At 41.9% G+C, this 18246-nt stretch overlaps 1 protein-coding gene across 2 annotated transcripts in view; it reads right to left on the minus strand.

Annotated features, from left to right (window-relative positions):
- kank1a (KN motif and ankyrin repeat domains 1a) overlaps positions 1–18246 on the minus strand; it is a 56014-nt gene that overhangs the window by 20234 nt on the left and 17534 nt on the right. Inside the window, exons 1-2 of one of the 2 annotated variants that reach the window (XM_069138267.1) lie at positions 8728–8889; positions 7482–7528 (exon numbers count right to left, since the gene is read on the minus strand). In XM_069138267.1, coding sequence (XP_068994368.1) covers positions 7482–7509 — 28 coding nt within the window. In that variant the 5' untranslated portion in view covers positions 7510–7528; positions 8728–8889. Of the gene's footprint in view, positions 1–5696; positions 5827–7481; positions 7529–8727; positions 8890–18246 lie in introns of those variants that run through there. The other variant, XM_069138266.1, reaches the window with a different exon arrangement.

Consider the following 18246-nt stretch of genomic DNA (forward strand, 5'->3'; position numbering starts at 1 on the left):
ATTCTTGTGCCGTCACGTAATTTTACTACAATACATTTCATAGAAAATGTTCCAAACAGTCAGTTCTGGTGGGAGATAATAGCCAAAGTTATTTGGTTTTACAGAATATTTTGTTTTGGCCGTTTCTGAGGCCTGTTGTAATTTTCATGAATCACTCAGCCTCAAACTAGAAGCTGCTTCAGCAAGAACTACACAAAATTGAGGGTTTTGAAAATGTGCATTGCTTCTCCAAATAGACAACTGTTTTTACAAAATGATTGCAGGTTTGACCAACCAAAACCTGATCCGACGTTAGTGGTGCAGTATTTTACCGTTATTGTAAAGGGGCATTATCAAGATATGACCGCTCAAGAGATCTGTGAAAAAGTGTGCAGCCATTTCCCCAACGATCTCTAACAAACGTCCCTCTGCATTGGTGCACAGCGGTCACACCGAGTGCTGCAGTGTTCTGCTTTACTGTACAACTGACAACGAAGCGATGAATGCTCAGTGAGACGCAGTTCAACGTCACACAGACGCTGTTGTTTAAAGACAGTCGGAGTCTGGAGCTGTGAGGAGCGATGAATGAAGCAAACAATGATCCTGCTTGGTTTACAAACACACAGCGTCCTGCTCCTTTGGCGCACACACACACACGCACGCGCACACACACACACACACACACACACACACACACACACACACACAGAGGGTGACTGAACGGTACCATGGGGGTGATTTAATGGCAGCTGGGTCTATGTTTGCTGCAGAAATAAAACTGCTTCAGCGGGTTTGAATGAGCAGCCGGAGATCAACTCATCGGCCCGACAACGACTGCGGCTCAGAGTTTTCTCTTTTTTAACTCTGCTGCGAGCCATTACTACTTCACACCAGAGCCATGTTGGAGATCATGCTGATCTTTAATCATCTTTGTTAGAATGCCAACTATATGCACGATATTAGTAGAAATGATCACCGATACCTTTTAATGAGCGCTGCTTTTATACTACACTGGCTTTTAAGTGACTTCACCTCTGACTGTGACTGCCTACGAAATGAAAACCCTTAAGGACCATATTCAGGACATGTTTTAGAAACAGTATTTGAAGATTATGGGATCAGTCCTATGCAGCTGAATGTAGAGAATAACACTGGAGCAGAGTTGAGATCTGCTGCAGTTTTATTTGAAAAATGTGCTTAATGCTTTGTTGCTCAATGTGCTGAGGCGTCCCGCATCCCACATTGGGCAGTTACTTCATCTGAGAGACGCCTCACTGAACAAACTGGCTTAAATGTTAAAACGGCAGAAGTGTGGTTGTGTGGAGGCTCCAAACCTCAAACTGCCAAAAATTGCGCCTGAAATCGACATAAATAACAACATAATGTAATGTAATGTGTCCTCTGTGTGTACATGTTTGTTTATCGTAGATACTCGGCTGGAAATGTGTACAGAACTGAAATATTGTTGTTCCATAATAGAAGTCACCTTCAGTCTTCTTGTCAAAAATGTAAAATGAGAAAAGTGGCCACTGATCGAACTTTGCTTTGATGTTCAGTCCGTGGAGTTTGTTTGACCAAAGTATAACTGTCGTCTTCCTGTGTTACACTTGATAAATGTGCAACAGTACAGGGTGGAAAAAAAAGGCTGAAAAACAGATAAATGCATCAACAAGTCGTACTGACTGACTGTGTTTTGTAAGTAGACTATTCTGTTTCAAGAGAAGCCGGGATGTTGAAACTTTCATGTAATTAAAAAACTGCTGATATTTCATGTCATCTTCTTGAGATTTACAGGTTTAGCTCCTCTGAGCACCATGAAACTCTATGATTTATTGTCAAAACTGAATCAAGCTAATGAGTCAGGAATTTCCTATTCATACGAAGCAGCAACAAACCATAATGTCACCCGATAGTTTGTGAACCTCAAATTTGTCATTTAGTCCGTCCCCATCTTGGTGACCATATTTGAATGAGCTGGTGGGGGGCTGAGAACCAGAAGCCTGACTGCACCCCAAGCCTGTCAATCAAACCAGCAACGCCAACAAATATATTGATTGTGTAAGCCTAATATTTATTCAGGTATTATGGAATTTTTTTTTTTTTAGACCACCAGAACATTGATCAGACGAGGTCAATTTGGCAAATGACTTTATATTGACTGGACTGGAAGAAATGCACTGACTTTGTATTTCATGAGAGAAGACTGGAAGTCAACCCCTAGTGGCTCTCAGTGGTAATGCACTTTAAGGTGCTTCAGAGTTGCCGTTATTTTCCAGACCACGAATCGATGTCCACTTTTTTTTATCCAGTCTATAGGTCGTACAAATGATGACAAACTGTTCAGAAATACACGATACTCCATTAGACCAATAGTCCAAGTCAATAAAGACGTCACTATCCCGACTGAAATTTGAATGAAATGACTCAAACATTTTTCGTTTTAATTATGAATTTAGTTAACTCAGGTTTCCGACCTTAAAAGCATCATATTTTAGTATTGCACTGTTAAAAGGCCGATATCTACTGCCAGCAAGGCGAGGATCACATGACTGATGGTGGTCAGCTGAGCTGGCGTTATTCCAATGTTATCTTACCACATTGACTGGGTCTAGTAAAGAGTATTTATCTAAAACAATGTCACACTGGATACATTAAGGAGAAGTTAGGATTTTAAAACATACATTTGTTAGTAGACACAATTCTGACATATCATCACCTTTGAAGTTGATATATTTGTTTCCAGCAGTTACAGAGAAACATGTTCTTTCATTGGAGTTGTATCTCTGGACACCTGATTGAATCTGTGTTGCTCTGCTGTTTGCTGCTGAGCAGGTGAAGATGCCATCAGGCCATATTTTGGAGGTAGGGTATCTTTTTAAAAATGTTTTTTTTGTTTTTGTTTTTTTTTTGCACTGATTACATCGGAATCACTGCTTTGTCAAAATGAAAAAGGTTAAACCAAAACCAATCAGTAAAATAAAACGTTATTACAGATTTCCCTCTGCTGACTAAAGTTTAAAGGCATTTAGGTTATTTGCTGTTTGACTTTATCCCATAAAAGTAGACAAGCTTGAACGGCTAAAAGTAAAACTAAAAGTAGCCCATTAACAACTCCGTCTTCTCATTAATCATGTGATCCTGACCTCGCAGGCTGTAACGATCTCAAGAGTCTCACCAAAAACACGGGATACCACAATTCCCTTAATACAACTGGGTTTCATTTAATTTGACTACCTAAGTGTTAAATTACTCCACAACTCCAGTTTGTGTCGCAGACTTTCCATTAAAAAAAAAACTTCAGTGTCGAGCCAACTCCGAGATGACCTCGACCACATCTTCAGGTTTATTTTTCTCGGTCTGACAGAGCCTCAAAAGCTATTATATAAACTATTCACAGGCCGAGCAGCACTCCTCATGAAGACATTTCTTTTTCATTTAAAGTGCAAAACTTCCAATAAACATTTTAGAACTACAGTATTTCCAGCTTTGAAAACCAAATCTCAAAAGGTCGACCGTCTGAACTTCATTTTCGGTGATTACTTCCTGGTTTTGTGCCGTCGCTACAACACTGAAGCATCTCTACACTGAAGGTTTAATATCGCCGTCTTTTTGGAATTCTTGGGCCGCAGCAGGTGACCACTGCAGACCAGTTATTTTTACAGTTTTTCTGGGGGAGGATGGCGGCAGTGTTGGCGTAGCATTCCTCAGCATTTCTCACATTCTCTAAAAATGGACAATAAAACACCCTGCCGTGTTGTTGCCTTTTCCCGACACGCTAAAGGTACCATCCTACATGCCTTCATCTCCTCACGTCTAGACTACTGCAACAGTCTCTTCACCTGCCTCAATCACAAATCCATCAGTTGACTTCAAACTGTACAGAACTCAGCTGTCAGACTTTTAACTAAAACCAGGAATAGGGACCACATCACGCCTCCTTGCACCGGCTCCCATTAAGTTTTACAATTGTTTTAAGATTTTACTGTTGAGTTTTAAGACACTTCACAGCCTCTCTCCCTCCTATTTAGCCGAGCTGATTGTTCCATACCAGTCTGCCCGTTAGTCTGAGGTCCTCAGACAAAAAACTTGTATCCGTTCCGGAGACACGTCTTAAAACTGAAGGTGGCAAAGCATTTTCAGTCAGAGCGCCCCCCCCCGGCCGAAATTATGGAACGAGCCGCCTGAGGAAATAAAGGTCTGCAGAGTCAGTGACATCTTTTAAGTCTCTTCTAAAAACACACTTTTATCGGAGAGCATTTGCTGATTTTAGTTGCTTTTAGTAATCAACTCTTATTTCTTTTCTAACCCATTTTAATTCGTTTTTATGGTTGTTTTACTACAACCTGCTGGGTGTTGTATTGTCAAGGCTGGACACTTGTTGTTTTGTTTTAACGTCTTATTTCTTGTGAAGCACTTTGTAACTGGAGTTTAGAAAAGTGGCATGAAAAATAAAGTTTATTATCGTGATTATCTTCATCTGCGAGTCGTGTGGGCGGCGGTGGCAGACCGACGCTCAGGACGGCGTCCAAGAGTCCTGAAAGCGTTGGTCCTGCATGCTGCGCATTCCTGGAGGGATTTGGAAAGAAGAAGCTTCGCTCTCTCCAGTTAGTCCGCGCAGGAATGCGCGCCGTCTGCAGGTGTGTGTTCAGAGCAGCGCCTCGGCTGACGGAGATTATTTCACACTGAAGCGTGGAAGTCTTCTCTACATGTTCGCTGCGTGAACACAACCTCAGTGTGTTTCAGAGCGAAGCGAGCTGCAGAGAGAACTTCCAAAAAGTTGACTTTTTTTTTTTTTTTTTGGTCAACTGTTACCTAATGGTTCACATTCCTGCGAGTACGTGTGATGTGAGCAGAAAACATGTAGCACAGACTAAAACTATATATACTATATACTCTTTAATCTGTTTAGTGTTTGAGTTCATTTCTGCTGTATTCATGAGGGCTGGGTGATTATTATAGTTTAAAGACGTCTAGATTGGTATAATAAAATATACGTTTAAAGAACTGCTAAAAAAAAACAACACCCCACAGCATCAGTATTTTACGTGACTTTACATACTTTTGCAATATAATGTCACAATAAGGATGCAACAAAAAAAGAATCACAAAATAAATGATCGGAATAATAATTCCAACTATATTTATAAACTACAACTACAGATGTAATTCGTTGCTCAGCAGCATTTTGAACACATTACTACTGATATGCCTACCAGGATGCTGCAAAGCCACAAATATCTTTTACAAGCTGTAGCGATATGATCATGACTCCGTTAGTAAACTGTGTGTAAACGAGTATTTCAGTCACTGAATATCTGTTCCCGTCTCTGCACCATGATTTGCAAGATTTAATTTGTAGCTGTGATTCAGGAGCCCACCAGTTAAATATACCTGCATGACATAAGCTGGAAACTGGACACCTGATCCAACTTCGGTCCCATTGTATCCAGTGAAGTTTAATTTAGCCAGGATGAGCACGTATTACTGGAGGAGGCAGCCAGTCATCTCTTGACATTTAAGGATATATTTCCTAACAGTGTACCTGTTTTATCTGCAAATGGTGACTGCGAAACTAAGAACGAGGTGACAATGAGATCCTCACAAATGAAATACACACAAGATAGAGAACAAGACAAAACACAGCATCAGAAAGACACTCAGAATCCAAATGAAAAGAAGCAGGAATGATTAAATAATGTAAGGAAAAGGCTGGTTACCTTGGCCATTGCCGTTCACGTGCATGGTTTGAGCCATGGCGGCAGCCGTGTGCTCTCAGTCCCACAACAAGACTCCCTGCAGTCATGCAACTGCCATGCATCAAGTCCAGATTACCATGCAACCTGCAAACTGACACAAAACACATAGAAAACACTCAGTAACATATTTAGTCAGTGATGCAGAAAGCAGTTCGCAAAACTCACAATCTCAGAACAAAAACTCAGCTTTCACAATAAAAGTAAAACATTTCATTTCAAGACGATATCTCTTATTTTATTAGGAAGACTTCAGGACTCTGACACCTGATTTAGTCTTAACGTTGGCACGGCAACCTTAAAGGCACTGACCTGATGTTACAGTACAGGCAGGTGTGTCGGTGGAAGTGCAACTTAAAAATGTAACTTTTTCCAGAGTGTGACATGAAAGGACTGTCCGACGTGTAATTTACGTTCCATTACACAAAAGCATTTCTTTGTGAGAGCTGAAGCCCACTTGATGTGATCGACGGCGCTGACCTCTGCTTTTTTCACAGGTGTGTTTGCATCTGACATTTATGAGTATAGGAGGTCCTGTGTGCGCTGGCCTGCTCATTATCAATGGATACATTATGAGCAGGAACAAAAGAGCTGTTCTTTTCTTATAAAAGAGGAGCCAAAACAAGTCGAGTTCACAAAGACGCTTGGTTTGTTAAATCTGGAGGAGCAAAGATGGCGACGAGGTTTGCTTCCACGGAGGCGATACAGCCGGGCTCTTTTTATAGACTGACGACTTAAAACTTGGATCCTCAATTCTCTTTATCGCCGGTTCCCAGAGGAAGATTTCACCCCCGTATGTCGCACATACATTTTTATTGTACTCTAATAGAAAAAAAAAAGCATGTTTAAGAAGTTAGAAAGGGGTAAAGAGGTATGCCAACAGCTCGACCTGTTGTGATACCAACCAACGACTGCAGGTCAACAGCAGACTTCTGATCCGTTGGATCACGTAATGTGTCTAAAGGGAACACGTGTAAGGTCACCCTGTCAGTAGCTACTTTGCAGATGAGCCTTCCCTCAGCTACAGCACACGTAAATCCTTGTTTACAGCAAGCACCCAAATAAAGCAGCACTGCAATGCCATTACGTTGATATTTCTGAATGCTAACTGTCCATCATCCCGAGGAACTATTATAGACCCGATACAGAGAAGTGAAGGGCCCATTACAGATTACACATTACAGAGTGTTGGAACGAGCCGTTCCAACACTCAAATAGACTGCAGTCGTGGTTCGGAAAAGCCCGAAGTCCCTCCTCCTCCCTCTGACCTGTTGTCCCTCACTTTTAAAACTGGCAACAGCAAGTCATATGACAAGAGTGAATTATAAAAAAAGAAAGAAAAAAAAAGCAGCCTCTGAAGCCCATTTTACATTTTACACCGTGTTCCTGAATCATTTGGAGGAAACGATCTTTGGCTTTAGAGCACAAAGCAGGTTTTCTTGTGGTGAAAAGCACCTTTATGATTCAAGACAAAAGTTGTTGCAGCTGTTTTACATCTGGATCCAAACTAACACTGGGGGCTTCCAGTTAGTCTGAACAGAGCTACAGAATAAAACCGACAACAATCTCAACACGCACGTAAAGACAGAGACAAAGAGTAAGATACAAACACACAAAGCAAATTAAGCGGTTTCATGCAGCCCCTCTCTGCATAAAATAACCCGATTTTTAAACAACTGTTAAAGTCAGCAATTCAACCTCTTCTTGACCATGCAAATAAACTCTCAACACTAAACACATTAGACTGACCCAACATCTCCCAAGTGTCCTGTTCCATGAGCTGCCAGAACACAAACCTGCAGGAAGGAGCAGGAAATCAGACAACACCGAGGAAGGAAAAACAAAAACAAATATACAAAAACTACAAATATAGAAATTTGAAATATTTTTAACAGCACAGAAGTCGTAGCTAACGACTGTTTTTTTTTTTTATATAACCGATATATCTGCTGACTTTTATCTCAATAAAAAAACTGTCTGGTCTTTAAAACGTCAGAAAACGGTTAAAAAAAAAAAAAAATCCCATCACAATATCCTGGAGCCCAAAGTGTTTTGTTTTAAATGACCATTCACATAAATTGACTTTAATGTGAAACCAAGACAGAAAACTGAGAATCTACAAGAAACAAATATTTGGCATTTTTGCTTAAAAACAGCTGCTAAATAAGTTGACTAATCTCTTAATAAACTCTTTATAAAGAACACATTCATGTTGTTCTGTTCAGCATCTATGAGAGTGGTTCTCAGCTACTGGTGAAAGAAAGCACTTTTATTTTGAAGTCTACGGAGTTTCTTTTTTCAGAATTTCCTTTTATTTTGAAGGCCATGCAGTGACATGTTCAGTTGTTGGCAGCATAACAATGTTACCTCAGTAGTTAGCTGCTTTGAGCATTAGTAAACAGGGATGGCATAAATGTGCTTTTTTTTAATTTCATATTTAATACAGTTCATATACAATATGCAAGAACTTCAAGATAAGTCTGCCTTTTAATTCTGTGGATTTTTAGCCTTATTTGCACAATTGGTGGCTTGCACCTAGCAATGTATGGACACTTTGTTAAAGTTAGACAATTAAATAAATTAAAGCTAAACCATAAACCTTCCTTAAAGATTTTAAAGGACCAGTCTGTACTTTTCCTCACTTTCTTTACTCTCCTGAGCAGAGCTCGAGCTTTCAGCTCAACTGCTGCATAACTCGGTGCAATCACTTGAAAGTAAACTTCCACACTTTAATGTCACGTGCAAACTTCAAAATCAAGTCTTCTAATACACCAGATAGTTTGAGGATCTGAATCCAACCAACCCTGGAGGGTGACACTGAGAACGGTGTGGTACTGTGGCTCGTTGAACACAGTAATGCAGCAGTTCAAAGCCTGATGACATTCACACGTTCAGCAAACAAGAGGTCAAATATTTCTTTCTTGTCAAGTATCAACAGTCATCAAAACCACAACGCTGAGATCTGCTCTTCTAACAATCGGCTCATGCAGCTTACCTGAAACTCTCATTCTAACTTCCTGCCACAGCACACAGGTAGCACACACGACTAGGTCTGCGAGCCTCCGACACCGTGCCTGTACCCAGCAGTCCTCCCAGCCAGAGGGATAAGTTTCACGGCTAAGATTAGACGACTTCCTCAGATGACAGCTAAACGATCTGCGTCCTATATGAGGAAACAGGACTTTAAGAACTGTTTGGGCGGAACCGGCCCCTCCGCTGGGCCTCCAGGTGAAATGCACGGCGAGCTAATGTGCTTCACAACCTTTGGTCACTCTGTAGCATGCGCTGCCCTTTAAGTGAAACGCAGCTAATGAGCCAGACGAGAGAACGTAATGGAAAGCCTTGTCATGGATAGTTACACATCAACCAGCAGAGTTTATCTTCAGCCCTCAGCAGCTGAAGGTGAAGACAGAAGCCAAACAATATCACAAAATCTTCACCATGTTCGGCCGAGGACGCCTCGCTTCGCAAAGATGAGCTTTCAACGTAAAAAAAAACCCCGGAATAATCGAACAATATATTTGGATATTGGGTGAGAGATTAATTGCGCTGATAGTGACTACGTTGGACACAAAACTTTAGCGAGTCACAATTCATTCAAACAGCAATTCATTAATTCAACCACAAATCCACAATTTAATTGGTTCTAGTTTTAGGTGGCATTTTGCTGCTTCTCACCAATTTATATATTTGTCAACAATATATTGAGATTTTAATGAAAAAAAAAAAAAAAAAGTCATCTTAATTAAAAAAAGGGGAAATAAATAGTTATATGTTTTAGATGCATTTATCTTAATCAGATTATCCTGATTGAATGTTGAGGCCTCTTTTTTAAATTTGCAAACTAAAACTAAAAGCCTCATTAAATATGGACATGCGCATAATGTTATTTCCCCAAACCAGAAGTAATGGTAAGTAATACTGTGTGGAACTAAACTTTCAATATCTAGCAAACCTGCTAAAATATAATTTCCACTCTTGTACATCAGGAAGTTGCCATATGAATGTTAATTTGTAGTTCCTAAAAAGAACCAACTGTGCTCATTGAGGAGCAGTTTGTAGGTACTGAAGCTCTGAATGTGTTACACCAGTCAACATAAACAAAGTGCTGGCAGAAGCCACAACTGTGCACGTCAGGTGTGTCTTTATATTTATAATATCTATAATATACCTTTTCACAATTTCATTGGAGAAATTCTGCTTCCTGGTTTCTTAAAGGCATCCGCTCACCGAGCAGCAACTATAAAATGTGTTCACAGGGACAAACCAAGCCGTCACTCTTTCAACACCTTTTCCATCGAAACAAAGATAAAGAACTCACCATAATCTATCCACGATGAACAGAACAAACGGATTCATAAGCTGATCTGAGCCGAGCTGGGCTCACGAGCTTTACGCGACTGAAGAGGGGAAAATAAAAACAACAGCACTGGCGTTCGCCGAGAGGAACCAGAACAACTTGTTTTGTTCCTCCTAGGCCATTACATAAATATGAAACACGCAGATATAGCGGTCGGTCTGCGGAGGTATGACAGGTGCTTCAGGTGTGTGTCGGCTGATTTACAGAGACTCGAGTCAGGTTCCTCAACACGGACGCGAGCTTCTACGTTCAAGAGACACCCGACCTGACTGACTGCTTTATTGTCACAGGAGACACTCAGCGTGCAAGACAAACAAGAACACATGCTGTGTAACTAATTAGTGACTTAGATCTCCAATTCTATAATTACTGAACACAAGCTATTCATTCTGAGAGAACAAATTCATATTTAAGGGATTCAATTCCAGTTCAAGAGAACTCTGATGATGTTTAAATGGCATTCTCTAGTTGTAAATCAATCTTTTACTGAACCATGAAACCTTTCACATTTCAAAGTGACCAAAACGAAGCAAAAAAATGGAGAGGAACATAACTCAAATGAAAAACAACTTTTCATCGAGAGTTTCTGAAATAATGAAGTCAACGAGAAAACCACTAGATTACCAAGTGTTGACTAAAATTCCTGAATTTGAATCCTGGTTGTTGAAGACGACGTGTCGTCAACTCAAACTTAAGCTTCGAGCCTCTCCATGATAAATTCATATAGATTCAGCATCAAGTTAGAAGCTTCACTGAAGTCATGGCGGGATCGACAGTTCAAGGTTCAAGCCACTTGTTTACTGAAACACTACGTAGAAAAATCTCAGAAGAAGTTGAGAGATTCTGCTTCTCTTAAAAATCAAATCACAGCAACCAGCGTTGTTATTGTCAAACCATTAATCCTGAACGCCGTGCAGTATGCCGAGACCCGTATGAACTTCAGATAATTGACAGGATGTGGTTCAACAGTTCACATTTTCCACTGTGAAAAAAACAAAAAGTTCCCGGTTTTGTAACTTGCGGGTCAACAGTAAACAGCACAAGAAGTTACCGGAGGGCCGTGGAGGCCGCAAACCCGCCGCGCTGAATATTCAACGGGGTTATTTTTCCCCTAATAAAAGCAGAAGCTGAAGCTTTAATGGAGGGAAAAAGCCTCGAGACAAACTGGGATGTTTTTATTAAGAACATCAGAAGGAGCTCAGGAACACAAACACAAACACATGAACTGTGTGCTCAACAGGAAGTAAAAGCATCCTTCTTGCAAGAATAGAAAAACACAACCAGAGTTAAACTAAAGAGAGAAATGTGTGTTTCTGCGCTGGCAGGAACATACAAAGAGCGCATGTGTACATGTGTGTGAATGTGGATTATTGCAGAACAAGCAGTGGCTACTTGTCGTCCCGGCTCAGCATCTGGCCCTCATTAGGAAATGCCTTTGAAGCTTTGGAGGAGAAGCCGCTGTGCCGACTGCGGAGAAGACGCGGGGCGGGTGAGGAGGCCAGACGCCTCGACAATGACGTTCTCTACCGTTTGGCAGCGCTGGCCGCAGCGCTGACCCCGGCTGCTGCCGTCCGACGGCTCCTTTCCCTTTGAGGTCCTGCGTGAGCCCGCTGAACTCTGGAAGCCGGCCTCGAAGCCTTCCAATTATACGAGCAGAAGAGGGAGGAACTTACAGGAATGAAAGGATTGTGTCTCCGACTTTATGAGTCTACCGTCAAGACTCATAAAGTCGGAGACACAATCCTTTCATTCAGAGGGTGGCATTTTCCTGAGAAGTCGCAAGTTCAGAGACAGAAAACTAAAGAAAACGGTCCCAGCCACATCTGGTTAAAAGTAAAAACTTCCCATCCCCAGAGGAAGCGTTTTTTTTTTTTCCCCAAGCAGCACTCCAGATCTTTCGTCAACATACAATCGTCTGCTCGATAGTTACAGTGAATACAAGCAAAGTCAGACGCAGCTCGTCGGAGAGAGGATAGTTCAACGGCAGCGTAAAACAAGGCTGAGCGTCTACGGCCATGCCAGCAGTTCAATGAGGCTCTACCACGGGTGCGTTGAGGACAACTGGACTCAAAGATGGCGCTCACTGAAACAAGGGCTGTTGCCTGCGTTACCGCTCAGCCCATAATAACATGCAAATAAAACTCACTTTTCAAGGCACTGGAAAAGTATAAAAGCTCAGTGGATTAAACTTCGTAGTACAAAGAGTAAAACTAGATGGTGTTTTGAGCTAAATGCTAACATGCTCCCAATGACAATGGCACCATGCTGATGTTTAGAAAATATAAAGATCTTGGGTATGTGTGGGAGCACGATCACAGTAATTAGCTCGAAACAATAAATATGAAATTCCCTCGTTTTTGCAGAAAAGTAATTAACTAATTAAACTTGCTAATTGTCATTGTATCAACTCAGACTTCTTATATGAGAATATCAGCTTCTTTTCTGTCTTATATCACCATAAACTGAAGATCTTTTGTTATTGTTGTGGGACAAAGTGGGACATATTTAAGCCGGCATAAAAATATCCCCGTCTGAAGGGCCGAAGGCGTCGGGGCCGAACATGACGACCGATCGTTTCATCGGGAACATTCGGGGCTCCAGACTGACTTTTTACACCGGCGGCACCGGCTCGTCAAACTTTTTCACACCATCAATAAAAGGGACAAAAGGACCAGCTACTGAGTGAGCCCAAGCAGCAGCCAACCGTGACGTCACCCGTTGGTTTGTGAACTGCTGTTGGGAAGTCTCCAGTTCGGACTCTGACCGCCGCCATCTTGTTGGTTCGGAGCGGTTTGGAGCCGGTGGTGACCACGTTTGGACGAGCGGGGGAGGAACGAGTGCTCGATCCGACTCCATCAGTTTGGAAACCCGGCGACACTACGGTCCACCCACTGAGCTGAAACCTGACTGCACCGCACACCTGTCAATCAAACAGACACGCCCACAGGAACACAGCTTGTTGAAGGCCTATTGGTGAGTGATCGCCTTGATATTAAAGCAAAAACAAAAGTAATGGCCTGTAGTAACTACTCTGCTGTGTCAAACAGTAATGTGCATCAACCACAAACTGCAGTAATCTCAAAAGGAAAGCGCTGAATCTGCAGAAACTGGTGAAAGATGGACACCAAGAGTTCAAATGTTCACGCAAAGTGTTCAAAATAACCAAAGAGGGCCAATTTAAATCCTAATCTAAAGAAAGGTGATGAGTCAGCCTTCAGTCAGCCCTGCTGCCATCACTTTCAGCTGCCTGCTCTTCTTCCTCTGGTGCAGCCGGAGGCCTCATCATGAGGATAAACACAGTATTCAAGTACAACAGCTTAATTAACACTGTAATCATGGAAATCAAAGGGAATTATACACTCCAGTCATTATGTTCTCAACTGTCCTTCATCCCTGACTGATTTCTATGTCATTTTATTGCTTTCAGAAAGTGTGTACAGCATGCATCGGGAAACAGATGCTTGAAAATAGATCCTTGTTATTTAAGATGGCAACAGACCTCAAAATCAGACGATTCGAGCGCAAAACTTCTGGCTTCTGGAAAGAGGATTTAAAATTACAGAGCGTCAGGTTGACCCATCTGTTAGGCACATGCAGAAGGAATCTAAATCCAGCTGAACTTTAAATCCACACCATATTGAACTCTTTTAAAAGTCCAGCAGCCTTTCAAATACTTCATGTAAAAATGTGGCAATGGTTGAGGTAGGTTTGTAAAATGTCTGAGTCTGAGAAGGGAAAATAAGCAGTCATTTACTCAGGTGGTTCATATCTTGTAGAGAATCATTTCTGGTGATGCAGCAGGTTGGCATTGAAGGCAACGCCGGCAGCCTTCAGGTGCCGTGGTAACAAAACACTCCAATCACAACGCACTGTGATGAGCCGACACTCGTAGCAGAGCCGGTCAGACACATTCAGATCCTGCGATACTCAACAGAGCAAATTAACACCACGACGCGTGAATGTGCTTTTATATTCAGCAGTTAATGGATCATTATTTTTATTGGTTTAGAATCAAATAACTGGGTATATTATCACACCCCCTCTAATTATAGAAACAAAAACCAAGCTTGCAAAAAGCTGACACTCAGACAGTGTTTTTTATTTTCATTGCAACCAGTTGTATATTTCAACACCATTCAGCTGCTGTTACTACATGCAGCAGTTTCTAAGAAGACTAGTCCACACGCATGTCCGGTATCTGTCCTCTAAGCCTCCAACTTGGTAAAACCATAGAGGAGAGCACATTTTGAGAAAAGTGTCTTCGATTGCCGTCTCTACATTTCAGGAATGCGCGTTATCTGGTTCAGGGATTTATCTTGACAGCTGCTTTCCAGAGGTTCAGTGTCCCCTCCTAAGAATTTGGTGCCTGGCCGTCAAATTCAAACAGAATAGCAGCAAGCTTAGCAGGATCCTCCCTCCATCTGAAGACAAAGTGCCACCTCAGCAAGGTTTGAACGACTTAAAATGAAGCTTCAAATAAAAAACGTGAAAGGAAAAATGATTTCAAAAGTATCACAGACGGCTAGATTCCAGAGTATCTGTGCGCGAGCTCTCTGCGGACGGGGTTGTGCGATTTACTCTGACATTTGCTCTTTCTGCTGCATGACAGCCTGCTTGGGATAGAAATGTGGCGGATGCACTCCAGCTCTGCACCCAAGATTGATTACTCCAGATGAACTTTTCTGCCTGCAGCTTCTTTCTATCAGCTGCGTCTGACAGGCTACAACTTTAAGTTTTGCCAATTTGTCTCATCTTGAATTGCTTCAATCAGATTTAGCCTTCAGCTTATTTGATTTAATAACACTTCATTTGTTTGTAAAGGGAGGAAAAAAAAAAAAAAAAAAAAAAAAAAACAGGTGCAGGTTTGCAGCACCAGGAGCCATTTTTTGGGAGGAAGTCCTGAATGAGCTAAAGATCCCTTTCACCAAAACAACCTCTCGATGTATCACTTACTGCCGCGTCATACAGCAACAGATCGCCTGCTGCTGCTAGATTGAGGATATATTCGGTCTTCAGACATACAAGGACTGTTTTTATCTTTCTCACTCGTCGTTCCTCAAATATCCGACAAGGGAAGAAGTTCTCCCTTTACGACCGACACTGGAAGCTTTACACACAGCCTGTTCAGGTTACTGCTGCATGAAGTTTCTCTGAGCAAAGATTTAAGAGGAATAATCCACACACACACACACACACACACACACACACACACACACACACACACACACACACACACACACACAGTCCTTCTGCTGACAACACCGCCCCCTAGAGGACAAAACATGCCTCAGCTCCAGCCAGCATGAGGCTCCAAAAATGTTTAACTCCCGACAACAGCAACAGTGGAAAAGACAACAGCAGCAGTGGAAAAGTGGATGTTGGTAATACATGTTTCAAATATCATCATAAGTAAAATGTGTGAATTGATCTGCACACTGGGGTCCATATTCAGACGGAAGATTTATTGCTTCCATATTGAATAGATTGATGAATATTTTCTTCATGAATGAATGTGGTTAATAAATGTTTTTTGTTCAAACCCCAGAGACACAGTAATGTACAATGATTATAAAATCATCACATCTGAAAGGCTAGCTTCATCACGAAAACAATCTGTCTGATTCAAAGATTTAACCCCAAATTCCAAAATAAGCAAACAGATTAAAATAACCAATAATTTCAGTTTCCCGGTCTTTAACATGTAACTGGACATTAGTGACTTTTTAACCTCTGCTTTCCTCATCAGTCTTCCTTCAAAAGAGTTCAGACGCTCTCTGGGGGAACCAACAAACATCTTCAGCATCTCTTACCGACAACGAGTTGAGTTTTTGACCTGTTTTTTCCCAAACAGCAGCAGAATCACGTGTTCAGAAACATTCGCATTCCGTCTCTGTGCATCTTCTCCTGTTTCTTCTCTCCCTCATCATCCTCCTCTCCCTGAATCACTTCACCGGTGTGGTTTGGGCTATTTTGAAGCAACCCTCTCCCTTTATCCATCCCCCTCCCCTGAATCCCCCCCCTGCGTCCTCCTCCCCCACACATGCCCTTCTCTGCACTTGACCAAGGACAGGCTGGAGCCACTTATTTGTTTAGCTCTTGAGTGGAGTCACAAAGGCGGAGGGGAGCTATGGGCCGTTGAACACCACCTGCCAGTCACAGCCGGGGCACCCTCCTCAACAGGACACCATGCAAAACCAAAGTCGTGCAAAATGAAACGTACAGTGTTTTTTTTTTCCGTTCACCGAAAGCTGAAAAATGTTAACACGGTGCTCGTCACTCTCACGACGAACGCACTTTACCACCAACGCTGATTAGTCCACCCTTCAGAGTTGCTGTGCAAACGTTAATACGCACAGCGTGTCCGGACTTTATTCACAGCGAATTAAAAACTGAAGCTGTGAGCTACAGTCGGAGCAGCCAGGCTACATGACCGAGCCCTGATAAATAAACTTGCATATCTCACAAACATGGATGTAAGCTGCTAACACGCGGTCCAAGGGGAGCTAAATAAAAACAAATAGTGCTCCTGACTGTCCTCTCTGGTTTAATAAAACGGAGAGAATGAGGCCATCCATCACACAGAGGAACAATCCAGCTTTCACATTTCTTTAACAAAAGCTAACAAAAAGAATTTTAAATACACGAGAGCGTCAATGGTCAGATGAAGTCTGGAGCTCCGGAGAGAGAGTGTCCGCCCCCGAAGCGTTCCCTCGTGTTGTCAGCTGGCTCGGAGGCATTGTGGGAGAAATTCCACATCTTAAGTGCTCCCATGTTTGCTTTTGTGCCAAGCGAGCCCACTCTGCTGACCTTTTGGAGACGGACCAATGAGCTCCAGAGCTGCATCCTCGGCTGCCCTTCTCCTCTGACAGCAGCCTGACAATGAAGAACAAGCTAATTAAACTGATGACAGCATGAAGGGGAGGAAGCAAGCCAACACACACCAGACTGATTCTAAAACCAACAGTCCAAAAACACTGGGAAAAAAAACTTGACAAGTAAACTGTTGTTTTTCATTTAACAACAGGATCAGTCCACATTTTCACCTTCACACACAACTGATTCTGTGCTGTTGTGTTAATGTGTCGGTGACGCCGACATCGTGCTGGTTGAACAGATAACTATGTCAGGAATGTTTTTGGAGCCAGGGAACCTCGTCTGTATTGATTAGAGAGTTTTGTTTTTGTTCAGCTCGCCCCAAACACTTGAGCTGCTGGACCAATTATGGTGTTAATGAGTCACACAGTGCTGGATGGCTGCCAGGGGACAGGGAGGTGTGGTGCTGTTGTCCCACTAATGTATAGAGATGCAGCTCTGTGGGCTCTGGTACCCACAATCATCAAAAGCTGCACGTGGGAAACGTCCTTTAGTAGCAAGTTGTCACACAAGCATGAAACCTGCATGTAGCCTTTTATATGGTATTCATATGGTATTTTATAGTCGGGGCTTTAGGTCACGAGGATGCTCTTTAGAGTAGTACGTTTGGACATGTTTTCATCACCATGAATGATGTGCCATGTTGGAAAACTGTATTAACTGAAGCAATGATCTGGTGTACTGGATGAATATTTGCAAGAATACAGATAGATATTAGACAACATGACCGTACCGTATAAAATACTTTAATAGGCAATTTTTTAAAAATCTTTTATTAAGTTATGCTTAAAAAAAATGTGTTAAAACTGATCTTCTAATTAAGACAGGATGACTAGTTCTATATGTATCTTGTATATGAACACAGAGGGAGCCCACAGTGAGGTTTACAGGCGTTATATTGAAACATGTTCATGATTAACGTTGGATTTACACCAACTGAAAGTTAAGTTGAACCTGCTTTCTTGTGATTTCAGGAAGGTGCATTGTGGTATTTAAGCCTCCCACATACTCCAAATGAAAACTTTTGAACACAGTTTGAAATTCCATGTGAACTAAACTGACACTTCTTAAATAGCAGCTGCATGTTTTTAGCCACCTTTTACTTACTGTCCCTGTTATCCAGTTTTTTTCCTACATCTGTAAGACCTGAACAACTCAATGATACTCTCTTAATGTAGTTTCAGCTACAGTGCACACAGCAGCAGTAGTACAACATTGTGTATTGCTCACAAGCACATCATGAAGGGCCTTTTTCTCCCCATGTTTGCCTCTTTAACCACC

This window comes from Embiotoca jacksoni, unplaced genomic scaffold, assembly GCF_022577435.1.
Source record: "Embiotoca jacksoni isolate LCO1_2020_lvr unplaced genomic scaffold, fEmbJac1.0.p SCAF_8, whole genome shotgun sequence".
Taxonomy (NCBI): domain Eukaryota; kingdom Metazoa; phylum Chordata; class Actinopteri; family Embiotocidae; genus Embiotoca; species Embiotoca jacksoni.